Here is a 20,180-nt window from a genome sequence, read left to right as displayed (position 1 = left end):
AATGGACTGAACCTGAGACACAACCAGTCTCAAAGTGCTTTACACTACGAGCCCCCCCACCCCACCACACACACACACACACACACACACACAGAGGAGAGAGAAGAAGAATGTTAGGGCGGTAGTATTGTAAAACACAACTGAAATTTTGGTCCACTTTCCATGTAAAGCAAGTGTCACATTAACTTCAGCCACTTTATTTCATGCAAACTCACAAATGTCAGTATGTGTGTGTAGGAAAATAATTATATCATCCCTCATTTTTGTATACTCATTTACATAATGTGGGTGTAGAGGGGTCAAAGATCATCCCCATCACAAATCCCTTAGAGTGAGGACTCACAATGGGCAGGAGCTGAATGCTTTTAGCCCAGCGGCAAAGAAGAGAGTGGCTCCTCCCTTGGCGCTGCGTTTCTCCATTCCTATACCCGCACTTCTACTTCATCTTGCTATTCTCCCAGTTTATCATTTTAAAAGAATCCTACACTGAAACCTGAAGCAGTTTATTGCATATCCATTTTTAACTGTAAGAGAGGGAACAGAATAACGCAGACAAAAACCTTGTGAAACAAAGAGAAAAGGGAGGGGGTAAAAGCATAGTGGTACTAGTAGCTGTTTTATTGTATCCAGGTCTATGGTGGAAACTGTGGGGCTTCTTTCAGTTGTCACATTAAAAGACCCATCCGTCAGAAACAGAGCTGTGTGAAGTCCCTGCAGACTGGCAAAGAGGGGACACTTTCCACTGTGCTGGCCAAAACTCCTAAACCCAGCTAGTGTAAATAAGATTTACATTGGCACTCATTGTGACCAGCATACAAACAAGGCCGTAACATCCCCCAAAAAAGGAAAACAATAAAATTAAAGACATGGTGGGAGGTTATGATTCTTGCACACTAACTAAGTGTAGCTAAGCAGAGCTTACTGTCTTTTACCCAGAACAACATCCAGAGTGTAGATTACCTAAAAATGTGTAGTTCACTGTAAGTGCATTCAGCACTAATAGGACAGCATAGCATTATGAGGGAATTCAATCAGATTCCTTTCTCGAAAACTATATTTGTTGTTTTCCAGTTTGGACTTGAGGCTCAAAGTCGGCTATTGTGCCAGAGGCCTAATGATTAAGTATGCAGGCTTCTGTCAAAGATAACGGCAGATATCTTAGAGTGTCTGCAGCTGGGACGCTAGCAGATATTGTGTTGCATTCTGAGCTGGAAGGTTTGTGCAGGAACAGGATAACACGACAGCTGTAGCGACCCAGGATACCAGGAGGACCTGGAAGCACAAACATTTGCCTTTCTGCCTCACTGGAATTCACATTAGGAGGTCAGTGGCATTACAGAACCCCCCAGACATGCCCCGGTGGCAGCTGTGCACGGGGGTTTATAGCCCAAACACAAACAAGAGATAGAGTGTTCAGAGAGGGATGGGTGCTGCCATGCATGTACACTATGACACTGACACACTATCCCTGACAGTGTTCCTGGGGTAAATTAAATTACTGTTTCATGACAAAGGGTTTCATGGAACCAAATTACACATGTACGTATATTTACTAAGAGAGGGGGAATAGGGATGAGAAATGAAGCGAGTGGTAACATGAGAAACCCCATTTGCGTCATAAATCAATAAGGATAACATCACCAGGGTCATGTGATATTACACCAAATACTGAAATGTTTGATGTTGTCCTTGCATATGTCCCACTCAATCAGGCTAAGGTCTTCTGCTCAAGTAGACCAGTGGGAGCCGAGTTTTTAAGGATCAATGTAACATATGGAACACACCAAACTGAGAGGGAGTGGCGCCCGAGAGGTTAGATTTAAACACAGACAGACAGCTGGTGCCGTGAGCTATGACAGCAGAGAATTCGTATGGAATCCCATTCCCTTTTTTACGGCTCTGGAATTGTGGGCAAATTGTGGAGCTTCACTGTTAAGAACATTAAAGGTTTTTTTTTTTTTTATGGGTCTGCTAGCAGAGAACAGGTCACTTTAATGAGGGGCATTGTCCACCCCATGCTCCTCCTCACTTTAACTGCATGCTGCCTCAAAGCCCACATTGGACCCTCAGCCACATCAGGGACATCTGGCCCCTCCATCTACAAACATGGCCCTTAATGGGCAATTACAAAGTCCAAGACCTGGGAATATGCTTCGATTTATAGTTCCAATGTATCCAAACCCAGAATCCTCTGTCTATCATGGCCACATTAGGTTATGTGAGACAGGAGGCCCATCAGACCTAATAAGCCTTATCCTTTCCAGAGGATGGCCATTAAACTCCCCCCTACTATGCCAGCCCAGCCATCAGTTCCCAGTCTAGTAAATTAAACAAATGAATGGCGTCCTCAGTATTACAATTAAAGCATAGAATAACATGAAACTATGAAGCTCATTAAAGCTCTACTCCATCTACACTCCAAGCAGAGCCCGGGAAAACTCAATTATAAATCATTTATAAAGGCAGACATCCAATGTGTGTATTTTGTTTCACCCTTTCAATGTCAGGCTCATATTCAGTCCTAGTATACGCTAGCATCAGAGTTTCTTGTAGAGAGGGTGAGAGGGAGGCAGGTTACACAGAGCCATTTTAGTTGCCCCTGACAACCCATGGCTTTTGCCAAGTTGAGCCCTCTTCATTTAAGTTCCCGTCTTCTTCATTTCACTCTTCCTCCCTCTTTTGTCAGTTGGGGGTGTCCTGCTTTTATTAAGTCCCCTCCCCCTTTCGTTACAAACACAACCGCGTTATCCATGTCAAATCCATTGGAGACAGCCTGAGGAAGTCAATGGAGCCAATAGATTCTCTGCTTTCACTGTGGTAGTCCTGAGGCAGGGAAGGCAAACACAGCTGAAACTATCACAGACAGCCCAGCAGAACAACTATTCTTTTTTTGAATTTAAAGCAAGAATATACATTTTTAGGTTCAAACTGGGAACAACAATTCAAATGCTATTTCTTCACACATTCAGTCAAGATTTATTCAGGTGCGACAGGGATGTTCGAGTAAACAATTTTTCTTCCAAGCAATGTACAAGTAAACCAAACATTTTTAAAGCCCTCATGCTGAAATGAAACACTGGACATGAGAGAGAAAAGAATGAAACTCTTTTCAGAGGGCTGGTAATCTCAGAACAACTGAAAAGAGTTCTTGTACAAACACTTTAATCTGTATACTTTATAGAATTCCTTGAGCAAACAGAAAATTCAAATGTAAGGCAGACAAAGAACAGAACAACATGTTATTCCTCCCACTTTGGTGTGGATGAAAAAAAATCTAAACCACTCTTCAGAGACAATAATCTTAGCAGTGTAAAATATCAGTTCAGGGGACAGCAAAAGATGCTACAAAAATACCTTGCTTTATTTTCTAGAGCCTTTTATAGCAATTAACACCTGCCAACAGCCTTTCATCCTCCTGTCCTGAGACGCAGGTGTGAGGAGACCAATGTGTGACCTGATGAAAGACACACTACCAGTGTAGTGCCAAACAGTCATTTCCCCTCACTGATAGGCCATTCTTTATTTAGCGTAGCCTAAGGAGGTGTGCTTAGCCATCACGCAGACCAACACACACCAGCACTGACACTAAAAATAAACCATTACCACCAGCAAAGCCCGCTGGTCACACATTAACCACAGCAAACTAGCTATTCCCTGCCTCATATGATAGTGAGTCTTGGAATTAAACACATCAGACAGAAAACAGGAGAGGAAAAATACTGAACATGATATCAGAGGTGAAACTATGAATCACCACCTGTACAGCGCTATTTCTCCCAGTCTTCCTTCTGCTCACCCAATGGCCGGAACTCTAGAAGTGACAGTGAATACTAACAACGCAAGCTTGTGTCTCCTGGGCCTCTGTACAGCAGGCACGATGTAGAATCATAAATGAGCGACTTTGACAGAAAACACATAGGCTTACAGAAAAAAAAGGGGTGAAGGATGAGCAGCAGAGGAGGCAATGAATTTAGAGGTTGCGGGATTTTCGATATGACAGGGGCTAGTTATTTGCTGGCAGCAGCAAGCCCTTTACCAACAAAGGGCCTTTCATATTTCCTCTGAACAGAGACAGAGACTCCCATTAATCCCGGAGGGAGGGCTCATCTCAGGCTTCTCCTTCGCACATAAATTACTCTTCTTATGCCCTTCCTCCCATTACTGCTCAGTGTTTACAGCATAGAGAGTGAAGGAAGAAAGTAGATGAGCCAGCCACACATCTTTAATGTGTTAGGCCACTCTTAAAAACAGTTATGTCGGCGCTAACTCATAACACATGTGCCAACATTTGCTTTGCTCCAAGCCACAGTCAGGAAGCTGTGGCTACCCCACTCTCCCTGTCCCTCCTCTCATTCTGTCTCTCTATGTCTCATTTCTATCCATCTTTCTCATATGGGAGGAGTGAAAAAGCTCTGTCCAGCTGTCGCACTTTTGAGCAGATGAACCAGCTCTGACGGGCAGAGTACATGCCAATCCCCACTTATCCCGCACAGAATGGAGTTTAACAGTGGTGCACAGCTGCCTGTGTACACATGCTTAGACCCCTTGGTGGTCTGGTGGAAGGCATGATAAGCGGCTAAGGAACCATCGTCTCGCCTGTGTGGCACGCTGAGAATGGATTCGCACGAAGTGGAGGGGAGAGAATGAGAGACACGAATGAGAAAACGAAAGCGTAGAAAAGCGTAAAAGGAATAGCAAAAAAAATAAAAAATGTACTCCCACTTGTGCATGTGCCCACTGACTGGACCGCCCTATTTCAAACAGACACAAATCAATGGCCAGGCAATTGCATTTTCCAAGCGCATTGCAGACGGACCAATAAATGAAGGCCCGGGATCAGACGATAGGCTGAGGAGAGGCTAGACACTGCACTAGCTGTGGCCAAGTTTCACAGAATGCTGTTCCAGCTGTCAGCAGGGTCCAACACCTACTGCTGCACACACACACACACATACCTTTTAATTCCTGTAACAGCCCTGTTCATAAGGTGCTCAGCGTGAGAGGGCTTTAGTTGTTACTTTGCCTACCATTAAAAGCAACAACGGCCACACTGTTTTCCTGTGAGAATGTACTGATAACAGTTGTAAGTGATGCAAAAACATGGATGAATCTTCACAATGGAATATTTGTCAACCTTGTCACTCTGGACATTCATTGATGTAGATGTACTTTGGTATCGACTTCTGGATTCAACACTACGAATAACTGGTAGGCTAATATTAAAGTCTGAAGTCATAAATATGTGGCAGCGTTGCATGGTTGCATGCACTACATCCGTAGTCTAAAATCTCAAAGACAAAAGTGGATTTCATTGTACTCCGTCTTGTATCATCAAATATCTATTACTGTAAAGCTACAGATCTCTTCCACACATCAATATGTAACCTTCTGCAGGTCATGAATCTTTTCTGTTTAGATTGTTCTTTTGTCTATGAAAAAACTCTTAAACTAAAATACATTCCATTTCAGGAAATAAGAATGTTTGACTATCTTGGCAGTCAAAAAGAAATAAAATTAATATACAGCATTAAAGCTCATGAATATAAATGTTCTCTTGCAATATACTACCCGATCTTTCAACAGATTGAAAAGAACAATGTGTGCCAGTGTTGCCCACTACAGTCGCTCTGAACAGAGTAAGCCGGGTAAATGCAGAACAAAGCCTTATTTGTGTCTTTTGACCTCAGCTCTCCTAGACAACACATTCTTGGTAGGACAGAGGGGAAACATTCAGACGGGTTCACCACAGTTGTTTTTCCGCTATTTATCCAATAAGATCCCCTTTAAAAAGACAAGGTGTGTGTGTGTGTGTGTACTGGGGGTGGGAGAGCTGCTTTAAACAAACACTAAATACTCAAGTAATAATGCCATGTCATGCTGATAGTTTATGTTCTTGGCAAGCCATCTGCAGCATACTTTGTTTAGGACTGTTCTCAGCTGAAGACATTCTTTGTTCACTACTCATAGGATTTCTTAAGTTAATCTATTTATTGTTTTAACTACAGAATCTAATAAAGTGTTTTTCCAACATAATCATCACTAAAATGTCCCAGGGATAAATAACAGCCAACTGCTAATTTTCCATAAAACTGACTCAGTGTCTAAAAATTTCTCAGTTGATGGAAACCCTAATGACTAATGGACTAAGGGGGCAGGTATTTATATTGACTGTTAATGATCGACAGCTCTATCAACCACCGACAGGGATTTGAAATTATATACAAAATCAGATCAGAGCATGATGAGAATAAACAGGTAACTGGAATTAGTGCCGTTATCCATTACTAACACCCATAACAGCAGCAACCTTCCTACAGAACAAAATGGCGCGTCTCCACTTGCTTTATGAGGTGGGGGCCTGACTTGATTGCTCAAATAACCAGAGGTGTAATTTTATCAATCAAGTTGTGATAAACTGACAGTGATTTCATATGCTTTTCCACCTGACAAATTTAGTAACTGTAAGGAAAGTGCTCGATGCAAAGTGCAGCATTTGGTCCCAGAGCACACAGTGAGAGCAACCCCTGTGGAAAGGCAGCGTCTGGGTTGAAAAAGTGACGATGTTACATCTCATCTCTATCTCTGTGAGTGACTGGCATCTTGGACATAAAAAAAGAGAAGTCACACCTCAAAAAGGAAGGAAGAGAGTGTAAAAAAAAGAAGGGATATAACTATGATATTGCCAAAGTCTCACTGTCCAATGCAGATTTCAAATAAATGCACATTAAAATTAAGCTGAAAATTTCCAGCTGTCACTTTACTTTCAGTATTTGGTGGCCATCCTCTTTTATAGCTGAACTGTGTATGAACCTCAGATTTAGAATGACAACCATATTTAGCTGCAGTGTGATCATACCCAAAGTGCATATTTCTCCTTCAGCTGGCACCCACTTGTCCACAGTCACTGCTCGAGGTATAAGCTTTTGTGATATGGAGCTTTTCCAGTCCAAAATAGCTCTACCACTTATACGAAACCCCTGGGCAAAGATAATATTTGTTCCATTTTGTACATACTGTACATTTCGATAAGTAGTACACCTGAAAACAAAAATAAGTCCCCGCAACACACAAGCATGCATTCCATTTGCAAGTATTCACATGCATTAGTCCTTTTACCTCATCCTCTGGTTGTCTCATTGCAAATAAACAAACACTTGAAAAATTCAACAAGCTCCTCTAAATTAATACTACAGAGGATGGCTGAAGCAGCATCAGTGATTCTGCCTCTATTCTTGCAAACTAAATGAGGTTATAGCTAAGCCCACTTGTAATATCTGAGGTAAATGTATAAACGGAATAAATGTACAATATTAAAAATGTCCTTTAAGCTGGACCTCACTCTGGGGGTCCTCTAATAACAAAAACATATCTATGGTACAAGTTCTCTGTTTTTATCTATTGCTTATTTCCACTGGGATGTGATTGTGGTCCTATGTACAAACAATGCATCAGGCGGAGATAAGCTTCTCCAGAGTCAATAAAAATGGTTTTAGTTGAACCCCATAAGGGACCATGTATGATTATAAAGACAAGAACTGGAGCTGGAAAAATAACATCATAGCATGTTGATCCAATATAAATGCATGCCTCCCTTGCCTCCCACCAGGTTTTACAGACTGGGAGCTCAGAGGGAGGACGGGGCTGAAATAACATGTGCTCAATCTTCTCTATCCGTGGCTCTGTTTCTCCGCAGTCCTCACAACATTCTTTACATGCTTCATTTTATCCAAGCGGTTTTCTGCCGGTTCAGCTTTCCGCCTTTGTCTTACAGCTGCAAATGTAAATCACGAGCAAAGACCCACAAAGACAAATGATTTGTCACTGAAATAAAACTGTGATGTCTGTCTAGAAGTTCAAATTGCCTATGCAAAAAAACTTTGATTTAGTCATTCGGAATCCACAAAATCCTTCATCTGATAATGATGACCTCAGTTCAAGATGTGCTGCTGTAATGGTTTTTGTGCTCCAAGTGTTAATCCTTCAGGCAGTTCACACATTGCACCCTGATCACTTCCAGACACATTCGCGGGGGCATTACATTATGATTCAGTGTAACTCTCAGTTCTCTCAGTTTCTATTTTAGCAGAAGACAATTGGTCAAACAGTGTAAAAAAGTAATGATTAAATGAAAGAGAAAACTGGAGAATAAAGTTGCCCCCTAGGTTTGATTCGAAGCCCAGCTGTATAATAAGCCCAATTCATTTTCCTCCTGGGTCTAGCTTCCTCTATCACTAGTGACAGGCGTGAAAGGTCAATAACCTTGGCTCATAGCCCTCATATGGTTAGCAACGCTATAAATTAATGGTTGAGGCCGTTATTCCAAACTATTCAAGTCAGCCGAAGGAAGCTTATCTTCTACAAAGGTCACAGTGCTTGGAACACTTAGTGTGAGAGTGAGCGGCTGACACAGGACCTATATAAGATTGAGTGTGTTGCACTCAATCAGATGAAAGGTAGGTGGGACGCTGCATTTGGAAATCTGCGTTACGGTTGTAGAGGATACAGTGTGCACAGTTACGAGATAAAACACAAAGATCAAGAGACAGGGCTGATGTGTTTCTTTCAGTTTACATAACAAAATGTATTTGCTGTATTAAGTTTTAAACTATTCTTATGACGATACTGAATCACATCTGGAATGTGAAAAGAAATACTCTTAATTCACTTAATTTATTTTTGGTTAACACCCACAGTAATGTTGACCAGAAAACAGCAACACCTGGGCAGTGTATTGCAATGCATCAGTCCTCCAAGAAGCACTACCTTGAAAGTTTTTGTTGAGACTACTTTTTCTCCTCCAAACACCAAGAGATTAGAACCTGCAGGCAGCAGGGATTTTCTGGTGGTTTTTATGGCCTTGATTGCTTCATAATTTTGAATAAATTTGTTGCGTTACCTTCCAATACCGCAAGTGCAGCCCCTTTTACAAAACCTGTTCAAGGCAGGAATGTTGTGCCGTTATTCCACCTCGCCACTCTGTATAAAAGGTAAGAACACGGAACTGGAGGCATTGCGGTTTAACCTTTCAGCCGGCACGGCAGTAGTCATAGATTACGTTGTGTTACAATGTCTCCAGAACACCTGCATGCTATCTTAAAATTACATACTGGGGCGGCATTGTTTGGTTCCGTGCTAAAAAGCAAAATCAACATAATGAAGGGTCTTCTTAATGGCAATATAAGCCTGCAGTGTGCTTTTGGTTGTTATCATTGTTGTCGAATCCAAAAGCTTTTTATGCAAAAGAATGTGACCCTCACTTGGGTAGAAGCATGTTTATGTCAGAATTGGCTTGGATAAATGTATTTCCTCTTCCTCACCATCACCGGCAGGGTTTCCTTTTTTTTCTGGCTCCTTTTGATCTCGATTTGCAATTTAAGGCGAAATAAGGTGTGTTTGGCTTAATGCAATTGATCTCATGCTAATCCAAAACCAGCAAAGTCATTGTCATAAGAATGAAATTTCAGAGTTATAAACATAAATATTGATTTTAATCAAATTAATCGAGCAGCTCTAATGGATACCTGATCACGGCTCACAACCTAACAAATAGATTCTACCTGCTGAGGATAAAATGGCAGGGAGCCAAAGAAAACAAGAAACTGGTGAAGAACTTTAACCATCTCACAAGGTAAAAAGACCACATATTTTATTAAGGACTTGGAATAAGCTAGACATTTAAAAAAGCTGGGAATATCTAACCTACATTTGACAGGTGGTAAGAGTCTATTGGGATTGCTGATGCTGCTTCAAGTTTTTCTAGATTTATATAAAAAAAGTGTTTGCAAAGATCCTACCTGTAAAAACTTATTTTGTATGAAAATATAAATATAGTTGTGAGGTTTGCAAAGGAGTCTTGCTGGTACTTCAGACAACTCTTGGTTTAGCCACTTCTAGCCAATGATGATAAAACCTTTGGATTATCTCCACAATCCGGTTCATTGTGCTCACAACGTGAGGCAGAAAGTGAATTTACAACAAGAGAAATTTAAAAACAAAATCATATTCAAACTGTTACGCCATATGCCTTTGTCTCAGCCAGCTCACTGGTGCATGTTTGCCTAACACACAAGGTTATTTTATAAAAGTCGAACTCAACATGTTAGGAGAAATTAGCAGACCTTCAGTTTGTAGCAGCAGTTATACCCTTCCGTAAGAATCTACCTCCCTCCAGCCCCTGCCCTGCTGAGCAGGCAGTGCTACAGGAAATAAAGTGGCAACATGCTGCACATACTTTAATGCCTCAGTAAATATCGACAGAGGAAGAGATAAAACAAACTCAGACAACGCAGGCCGCAGAGCGATATGTTGCTTACTGCCATAGTGTGCGCTCAAATGGAGACTAGAAATTGCTGCAGGTCAATCATAATATCCATGTGGTGATGGCAGACACTGGTGTCAGCAAGGCATGGTAACAGTAGATCACTTGAGACAAGTAATATGGTGAGCCATATGTGGTTATCTGATGAGCCAACACTTTGGGGTGAGGTGGGGTGGGGATACGTGGGTAATGTTACCAATCACCAATCTTTGCTATAAATAAAAATAATGATATTCTTTATTTTGTAAGACAAGCAAAAAATAGAAATAACTGTCATCCAAGAGGTCCCTGGAATGATGTGATCAATCAATAGCGAATGGGAAGGCTTTATTCACATCCTGTCTCGACAGGTGCAAATACACAGAGCACAAGTCTGTGTAAACCTTGTCATGAGGAACTATCAAAAAAATCACATGCTTCACAGAACCCCAATCAAAAATATTTGTAACACCACTAAAATTGGACATCACATTCATGACAGCCACAAAGCAACCAAGATGACTAGAAGAAATGAACTCAGTTGTAGAATAAGGAGCTAAATGCTTCAGTACAGCCTTTGCATTACTCAATTAAGGCACATCAATCATAACGTATAGCCAAGGGAGCTCCTCCATCTTAAAGATTACGTGTGGTAGCGGGGGAAGGGAAGGCTGGGAAGAGAGTGGTGGAGGTGATAAGAGGGCTGGATAAAAGCAGCATGCATGGAGAATGTCACGAGATACGACCCAGCGACTCATCAGAGGCTAGTGTCCAGAGAAGAGCTGGTGTGTTGAAACTGAAGCCTCTGCCGGAACACAATAGTTGGCGTGGCCCGCAGGAGGTAGTCGTCCCTTCCCAGGCAGGATATTGGCCTTTGTGAACATGGTTAGAGTATCTGGGTCAATTAACGTGTCCTCTGCATCAAATTTCTCTTTTGTTGTCAGAGGAATAATAGTGTGCCAATTCATGTAGCCTCTTGAACACAGCATGAGGTTTGAAAATGTGTGCTATGTGTGTCACATGCATACTGAAAAGGGCTAAACTCGGGGCTAGTGCTGCTTCTATTTTCTACATTTGCTCAAACTCTCATTAATATATTCATTTGAGTATTAGCTTCCCTCTTTGACCCTGCACACAAAGACACCGTGTCTGCCTGCTGTCTGTCTGCTCACAGCTACGTGAGACAGGTAATGCTGTTGAATTTGCATCTGGGCAGTCTGTGAATGCACTCTTGTCTACAAGCAACAAAGCTGAGGCTAAATGTATTGCCTTACGAACAAAAGATTTGAGAAAGTAGAGGGGAATGGGAGTGGCTTCCCTTCACATGCCTGCCGATGGTAAATCTGACAAGACTCTCTATACCCTCATCTAGCTTAACATAATGAGAAAAACAAGCACAGCAGAGAGTCAAACTGGTTAAAAATCGAACGACGGTATTGCACAATAAACAGCTGCGGCAACACTGCAAACAGCGCTTTCTATGTATAAGCAGTATCTCTGAGAGAGATATGGAGTTGTTTTCTCTACCAACCAAAAAAGGCTGCCCCACTGAAGAATAATGACACTGAAATCCACAAATAAGTCCCTTCAAAAGTTAACAATTCACTCCATACTGCTGATGTATTGTCTTCTAGGTGCAAGCTGGCATTTGCTTTCCCACACATGGTTCTAGCATTTCACTAGTGAAAAATAACACTAGCCTAGTTATATGGAGGCATATATGCAGAAAGCCAGGTCAATACAGCTATTTATACGTGGCCTCATTACATAGCGGGGTCATCTTGTGTGCTCTCTGGGTGTTCTTCACATTAAATAAAAACTATCAGAACCAGTGTGCCAGGCACGCCACACCACAGTCACCAAGAGTGATCCCAGGTCCCCTCCATGTCAAACAGGGAAGGATTGTTTTATAAGGATAAATAAATCTGTTCTCTTTTGACAGTCTTTCAGGTGGAAGCACGCACATCAATTTTAAAACCATAGCAATATGGCATCTTGAATGGAGGGGCCCAGGTGTGATCTAGAACCAAATAACCTATAAAACCTTTACAAGGAGCAATACAGTGAAAGGTCTTCTTTTCAAATCTGTATCCGATCACTGTGAATAATAATAATAATTCACGATGAAATTTTGATCAGGCAAATATAATTACATGCAACCTTGTGAGAGACAATCTTGTCTTCATGTAGGCAAGTAGCCTTTACCAAAAGCTTGTTATAGAAGTCTCTGCTACCAGGAGCAGCCTGTTGCATTTGTCCACCACCACTAAGAGCTGTCTGGGTAGAACAATCTAATTATATGCCAAGGACAAACCCCCCAACCACACACACTAACGGGAGAGGGACACCTTAACTGCTGCCCAATGTCAGAGGCACACGGTTAGGTGCCAATAGCAGAGGGCAGGGCCTGTAGCTGATAAGAGCGATATGAACAGAGGTGATGAGAAGCCACCAGGGCAATGTCAGCCCTCCACAAAATACTTTATCTAGAGTTAGGCATTGCACAAGTGCCTGTCTGCCTCCTTTGGTTTGGTTAAGAACTTGGAGCCTAAAAAGGTCAGACATAAATAAAATATGTTCTATCCCATCATGCCACCCAGCAGGCTCAGAAAGCACGACCACAAATTAGACACAAATGGGTGCACTTGTTCTAATACGCTCACATTATTATTATTTCATTTTTATGATATGGCCTTAGGTCTGCAATGGAGCTATGATTTTCTGACAAATAGCGATGGTGGCCCTGCCCCTAGCAGTAGCATTCGACTAACTCTGCATCCTTGTTATATTGTAGGCAAACTGCATCAAAGGTTATTTTCCAAAACCATATACTGCCAAGATTCAATCTGTTGTCGCAATATGTGGTGGTTATCTAGGCCATGGCGCTCCCAGGAAAAAAAAAAAAAAAAGACAGTGACGGGAGATGAAAATAAATTTATGCAGGCTGATAACAATAAAGAATAAAACAAATTCAACTCCAACCCGCCAGTGATGCTTTAGCAGGGAATTGGAGCGCAGCCTTCATTACAACATATTGATCACTGCAAACAAAGACCCTGGATTCATTGATCCACTTCCAGAAAAAAAAAGAGGGGGGATGGGGGCAATAGACTGCTCTTACGAACAAACTTACACTGAAAGTGCTGCCTTAGCTTGAAAAAAGCTGGACCAAAATGACTGTGGACATGGGGTTGCTCTTGATGTCCCACAATGACAAAGAGAATATGTGAAATGTGCAGAAGCCCCTATACTATTAAAAAGGAAGCGTTTCATAGTGTCTCATGTTGCTCTTCATTTTTCTCATCTGCTACATGATGGCTCCTCTGTGCTTAAGGATCTCGTTTTAAGCAGGGATTTAAATATTAAGAAAGTCATGTTTGACTATTGAATTATTCAGCACCACCACAGACATCAATGCAGACCTCCTATACGTCAAACACAAAGACCTCCAGAGCAGACTGTCTTTTTTCGACACTGTGGGCTATACCAGGGCTATATAAAACTGTAATTCTGCAATGATCCAAAGACGGTCCCTTACAGTCCTTGACACACACCACAAATGCTACAATGGTCATTTATTGTTCATAATGCTGTTGGAAACTTGCTATTCAGGCTGCCTCATAACCTGGGTTTGGGAAATTTGGCTTTGTCTGTTTCTCTGAGTGATGAACGAGCTTCGTAGGTCAGAACAACATGAGGTAGGGGTGCTATGCATTTGTGGCCTCCCAGGTGACGGGTCAGGACCTCTTTGGCTTGTGTTCCATTCATCTGCACCTTGCCAGGAAACCCCCACCAGTCTCATTCCCAATCTGAGAGCAGGAAAAAGGGCTGAGTATGTTTCTGAGTACTTGGGCCAGTTTACAGGAGAGGGTCGAGCAGGGTCATGTCTCAGAAAACATTGGGGCCCCTTAAACATATCTGAGTGGCCCCAGCTGTACCCAGGGCCATCAGCATCTCAACAGAGCGCAGAGAACCAGAACAACATAAAAGTGGGTTCAGTCTGTGCAGTCAGTTTTGGATTTCGTGATACAATGTGTTTCTTGTCAAAAGGGAGGCCCTTGGTTTGTTTTAAAGGTTGGTCTTAAACAAACACAGAAAAGAGAAGTAATTACACCTAATGATAGATTAACTGAAAATTCTGAGATATGTTTAGTCCAAGTGAGCTCATGTCCTTATTGCAGACGTTGACGCTAATTGTTTTAATCACATTATTAAACTGGTCAACTGTAAATCCCTCCCCCCAACGCATCTATGGAGCCAGCTCACTGGACCCTCTTGACACGCTCACATTCAAAGCACTTGAACCAAAGCTAAAGCAGACTATAAACATACATCTCTTTCATCACCAGTGCTCACATAATTGTCGAGAAAAGAAGTAAAACACAGGGCTAAGGGGTGGAGGAAAGAAAAATGAAAGCAGAATAGATGGTTGGGGGTAGGGAAGGAAGAACAGCAGCATAAGAGAGTGTATTAAGCTCAATTAGGCTTTTGGGCTTTTCATTAACCCAGTTTTTAGTGAGGGAAACCTCTGCTGAATAATGCTCCGACTGACTCACTTTGCAACCCTGCTTTAAAGGCCTCATCTGGAAAAAACTGCACAATGTGTGTCAGCTCTCCAAAGCCACCAGAATTCCATTAGACACCCAGGGGCAAACCACCCGCAGCTGCAGCCTACCTGAAATTAAATGCAATTTAGTAAAACAAGTGACTTTATCAAGCAACCAAACAAGATAAGAGGAAACACGGGACTAATGTTTAAACGATTTAGCTGCTTTCATCTGTGTGATAGTCTGATAACAAATACTGATATTTGGTTGTTTCTTTTCACTCAGTATCAGGCCAGAGCAAATATTGCAACCTTAAAATCAAGGTCATATGGACCCCCAGAAGTTAGACAGTGGGTAACCTCCTAAGCCTGATGTGGTTTTGCATCTGCAAACAATGAGCGTAACCTCCCTTTAATGGATCATTGGAGAGGAGTTCTCATAGAAGAATAATTGTCCTTCCTGGCTTTCCTCTGAGCCTCTCTGCCAAGCAACTTTGAAGAAATGCATTTTAACAAATCTATTGCAAATCAATGGGGCGTCACTTGGCCAGCTAACAGTTAAAGCCCAGTTTACGCCCCCAGGAATGTGATTAAATCTTACAATTAAATAGCTATGTTAACTAGTTAGCCACAATTGCCATTATCAAATCCACAGGATGTCTTTAATTTGGCGCATACAATGTGAGCTGTTTACATGTTAACTGTCACCATTTCCAGGTTTTACAAGCCTCAGGATGTGTATTCTCTTAATCAATAGCAAGGAAGATACTGCAATTAGATGGGACAAAGATATCGTAACAGCTCACCCCCACTGCATCTCTGTGCACATTTGGGGTCAAAAGCAATACAATATGAGCAAAGGAGTCATATTACTGACACCTTACACAATCTACTGATATTATTACGCTGATGCTCTTGCAGATCTTTTTTCAAATAACTTCCCCCGACAGACAACTGTTGACCACTCATCAATAATCTAAGGAGAAGTTTACATACCGGAATTAGTGACCTGGTTATTTATAACATGGTCAAGAATATGTGTTCTGTTCTAACATGTTCAGACTTGTATGTTTAATAAAATGACTCCATCAAGATTTACTACATGTCTTCACTCCCTATTCAGGAGAACAATTGACCAAGTTAATGAAATACTAGGAAATGTGAAGTATTAGCAGCTACATGCAGCTATAGAAGCATACATTTGAAAAAAAAACCTCTGCTCCTGGTCAGAAACAATATTCTTAACAGCATGGTGAAAGCAAAGTTGAAAAACTTTGGGCATACTCTCCACACTGTGGAGGCTTTGTCTTTCAAAACATGCCACAGGAGCTTTTCATTAGAGAATGCAGTTTCATTAACATCATCCCACGCTGCTGAGCCCTGCTGCATTACAATGACACAGGAGTGCCCCTCTCTATCAAGGAAATCTCCACAGAGCAACAGCTCGCTGGGGGAGGGGAAGCCAGAGAAAAAAGGAGAGGGGGTAGTGCGGGGGGCAAACAAAAGGGAACCTGATTACCCCCGGTCACGGCTCATCCACAAGCCAACAGAGGGAAATCCATCACCTGCAGGATCAAACGGAAACTTGTGCACAAGGTAAAGCCCAGTGAAAGCTGTACCCACCCATCTAAGCACTCTCTTCCCTCTCTCCTTTCTTCTCTCGTCATTGCTACCTCCCCCTCCACCTCTCTGACTCACACCGATGGCAGCGTGCAAGTTCTAGGCACACACTGTGAAATCTAACACAAGTGAGAATGTTTTCTGGTCCAAATGACCTCAAGGCTCTAACCTCTCTAATGGCACACTGGTGATATGTTCCAGTTTTATTACCGTCTGTAGGTTTGCATACCGTTTCACGGTAGCTGCATCCTCGTTTTGCTAATATTAAACTCCAAAGAGCATTGGTCATGCCTGCGGCAATGTAATGGACTACTGCAAAAAAATCATTATTTTTCACTTTCTAGTTTGCACCACGTTATATGTTAGAAAAAATAAACCTACTACGACTGGATTCCCATCAGAAGGACTACTGATAAAACAAACATTTTGAAAGATGCGTAAATTGCTGTTATTACTGCCACTGAGTGGGCTTAGCTGTAGATGCTTTCATTCGGGCACATTACTATATGATTCTCATAGGAACCTTTAGACATTTAAGTGTTAAAAGTAACAGACACAAAGAGTTAGCATATGCCTTAAATCTGTACTGATGTTAAATTAGGACAAAACAAATGCATAATTATGCTATATGATAATGGAAATAATCCAATGCTCCAGCACCAGGCATGGAGTGTTTAATAGCCAAGTTATTTGCTTGATTAAAGTCGCATAAGTATTCAAATCTGTGTGTAATTGATTTTTATTCATTGCAACAGGAAGTGTCCCCAGTGCAATCAACAAAGTTTTCCTACTTTTAATGACAATGCCAGCCGTTAATATTCATTGCAACAAAATGCAAATTGCAAAAACTTTTTAGCTGCAACGCATGATCTAGTGTTTAGGTGTAACAATCTGCTTATGTTTGTGTCTGCTTTGAAAGAGAAAACAACATGTAAGCAAAATGGACTGGAGCTTTATAAACCTGAACCACATTGGAGTTGGTTTACAAGGAAAACTACACAACTTGCAATACCACACAACTACACCAGAGCTAATTGTTTAAATATGTCAAGCTTGTTCTGATCCTCCCTGAATTGTAACACACGGAGGCTAGCACGCACAATTGATGCACATGCCGACACATACGCACACTCAATCAAACACAGACATAACAAGAATCCACCACAGAACAGCACTGGGAATATTTCTCCACTCACCGTTGAAAAGGGGCTGTCCTTTCTCTGTGATATCTGGCACAACAACCTTGTATACATCTTCAGAGAAGCCTGGCCTGCATGGTGTGGTGCCCCTGCCCTCTGCTGCAATCTGTGATGATGGGGAGAGAGAGAAGGGGGATGGGGGGGGCGTCCAACAATGAGTCATAAATCAACCTTCAAAAATGCACCCTGTTGCCTCTAAAACCTCTTGGTCACGTTCTGAAGTCCCCACAGTTGTACAAAAGCATCTGTTGTTTTTATAGCAGGGACTGCAATTAGGATAATGAGGCCAAAAGGGTTAAGCATTAGCCAAAAAGCACGGCTAGGCAAGAACAAGCTCCATTTGTCCCCCTGGAGGGGCCCAGGCACAGGGTAGGGTTATAACCAATGTTCTCGGTCGGCCCCTCTGATCAACACACTACTCTGGACAAACACTCCACTTTGAAGTGCAGGAACAAGGGAATAAAAAGTAAATGCTAACGATCCACTGTTGTGGGAATAAACATCTATGTGTGAGTGTCTGAATAAACAAGAAATAACAACTGCTGATGTCTAAAGAAGCTGCAAGACTATGACTGTGATCAATACAGTGTCTTTTTATGCCTCCTTTTGAAAAGGAAAACTCTGTGCTCAGGGTGTCAACACAAAAGATTTATGGAATAACAGGGAGTTTGCAAAGAAAGAAAATTCTTTAAATCACTGGGGCTAGTGTTTCCATAAAGCGAGGATCTAGCATGAAAGAAAGAAATCACTGGCAGTGAGAAATCACAGACGGACCATATCTGAAGAAAACACTCTGGTGTCCAGACATGTCCAAATATACTCAATCACACAACCTCAGCATTGATTCGGCTCTTAGCAACAGAGGCCTGGCCTTATTTCTTTGCATGCACTCTCAAAAGAATGTAAAACGAGAGGAGTCCTGCTGAAAAAGAGCATTGTGGGTATTCGTGCCACTTGCCATTCTTAATCAGAAGAATTTAAATGGAAAATGCATGCAGAGGGGAGGGGGGATTCTGGGAATTCTAGCACGTTACAACAATGGCACCAGGATTTACAATATTCTTGTTTTAAGTGTCAAAACACAAGTCAAATCCTTTTAACCAACTATTTCAGCGGCATTGTTTAAGTATGTGGCCGCTATTCGCTGATGCTCAGTGGACACAGTTTTAACAAAGTAACCACATAGTCAAGAAAATAAATTGTTTCCACAAAAGCACTACATTAGGTTACATAGACAGCTTCCATTCTTATGGTTGGACAACAATCATCATTATCCTATCACTGCTACGTGTGCTTACGCTATACATTTTACCAGTACTACAGCAATAATGTACAGTAGGCTACTTTTCATTGTTGCTCATACCGCGATTTTACCAGAGAGGCAATTAGCTCGCCAGGAGGGGGGGGACACGCTGCAGCAATCTACATAAATATTAAACCTAAACTAAATATAACCAAGTAAGAACTAGGTTAATGTGGGGCCGCATCACCCAACTTCCACACAATAAAAAAATTCAGTTATATGAACTTAAATGAGGCGAAGTCATAGTAAATTTCAATTATCCGACCTAAAATGATTAATTTAAGTGTGCGTAGTTGGGTTTTTTTTTTTTTAAACAACGCAGCATCTCGTGACCGTTTGATAAAAAAGAGCCGTTAGCTGGTAATCACAGCCCGTGCTAGTCCTACTTTCTGGTGATTTTTCTGTACATACAAAGCAGTGTTAAACAAACAGTATGTCGTGTAAAGTGCGTGTCGGAAGGCTAGCAGCTCGACCGCGGGCTCGTAACTCAACGAACAGCATCGCCTCCGCAAAAACAAGCCTCTAAACTGTCCGGTGTAACTCTGCTCGAAACCGCTGATGTTACATTACCTGCAGTCCTGCCAAGACCGCGAGCAGAAGCAGACCGCTACCCTCGTGTAGTGAGTACATTGGTACGCCCGTAACTGCTTAATTTCCCACTTCGGAATCCGTGTAGAAGAAGAAATAAAAAAAAAAATGAGGAAAAATTTAAAAAAGAATATCCTTTGGCTCAAGTGTGGCTGCGGTGAAAAGCGTCCCTCTCTACGACAAAGGCAGGAGCGGCAGTGGCAGCAGGAGCGGTGGTGACGGCGGCAGCATGTAGCAGCCTCCTCCTCTGTCTACCCAGTCAGTACTGAGAGAGAGAGCACTGCCTGGTACTGAGGTTGCTGCTGCTCCCTCCCATCCAGTCCAACACAAAAACAAAAAAGAAAGCCCCGGCCACTAGTCTACAAACCACCCATCTCACTGTCTCTCCCTACTGGTCACACTGCCAATTTCACTGCTGGGACGGAGCGGGGGTCTCCTGTGTTAACCGTCATCCCAAATGACAAAGTATTATAATTTTCACACGCAATATTAATGTATGTTCACAGTCCGGGGTAGTAAGTGCTGGTTTATGCTGGCTTTATCATACATTACGGTATATATATTTTTTCCCATTTCCCTCTTCTTACCTATTATCTTTGACGTGTAAAGTAATTTAAAATGTGACTG

General features: G+C 42.0%; 1 protein-coding gene across 1 annotated transcript in view; it reads right to left on the bottom strand.

Moving 5' to 3' along the window:
- The window catches only part of cdh2 (cadherin 2, type 1, N-cadherin (neuronal)), a 60,199-nt gene extending 40,369 nt beyond the window's left edge, over positions 1–19,830 (bottom strand). Inside the window, exons 1-2 of the mRNA XM_023427208.2 lie at positions 19,536–19,830; positions 17,660–17,768 (exon numbers count right to left, since the gene is read on the bottom strand). Of these exons, the coding sequence (XP_023282976.1) occupies positions 17,660–17,768; positions 19,536–19,595 (169 nt within the window). The 5' untranslated portion in view covers positions 19,596–19,830. The remainder of the gene's footprint in view (positions 1–17,659; positions 17,769–19,535) is intronic.
- Positions 19,831–20,180: the final 350 nt, after the last annotated feature.

The sequence above is a fragment of the Seriola lalandi genome, unplaced genomic scaffold (genome assembly GCF_002814215.2).
Source record: "Seriola lalandi dorsalis isolate HSWRI2012SDOR001 ecotype SW California unplaced genomic scaffold, Sedor1 jcf7180002054855, whole genome shotgun sequence".
In the NCBI taxonomy this organism is placed as follows: domain Eukaryota; kingdom Metazoa; phylum Chordata; class Actinopteri; order Carangiformes; family Carangidae; genus Seriola; species Seriola lalandi.
This window is presented reverse-complemented; position numbering and strand designations above follow the sequence as displayed.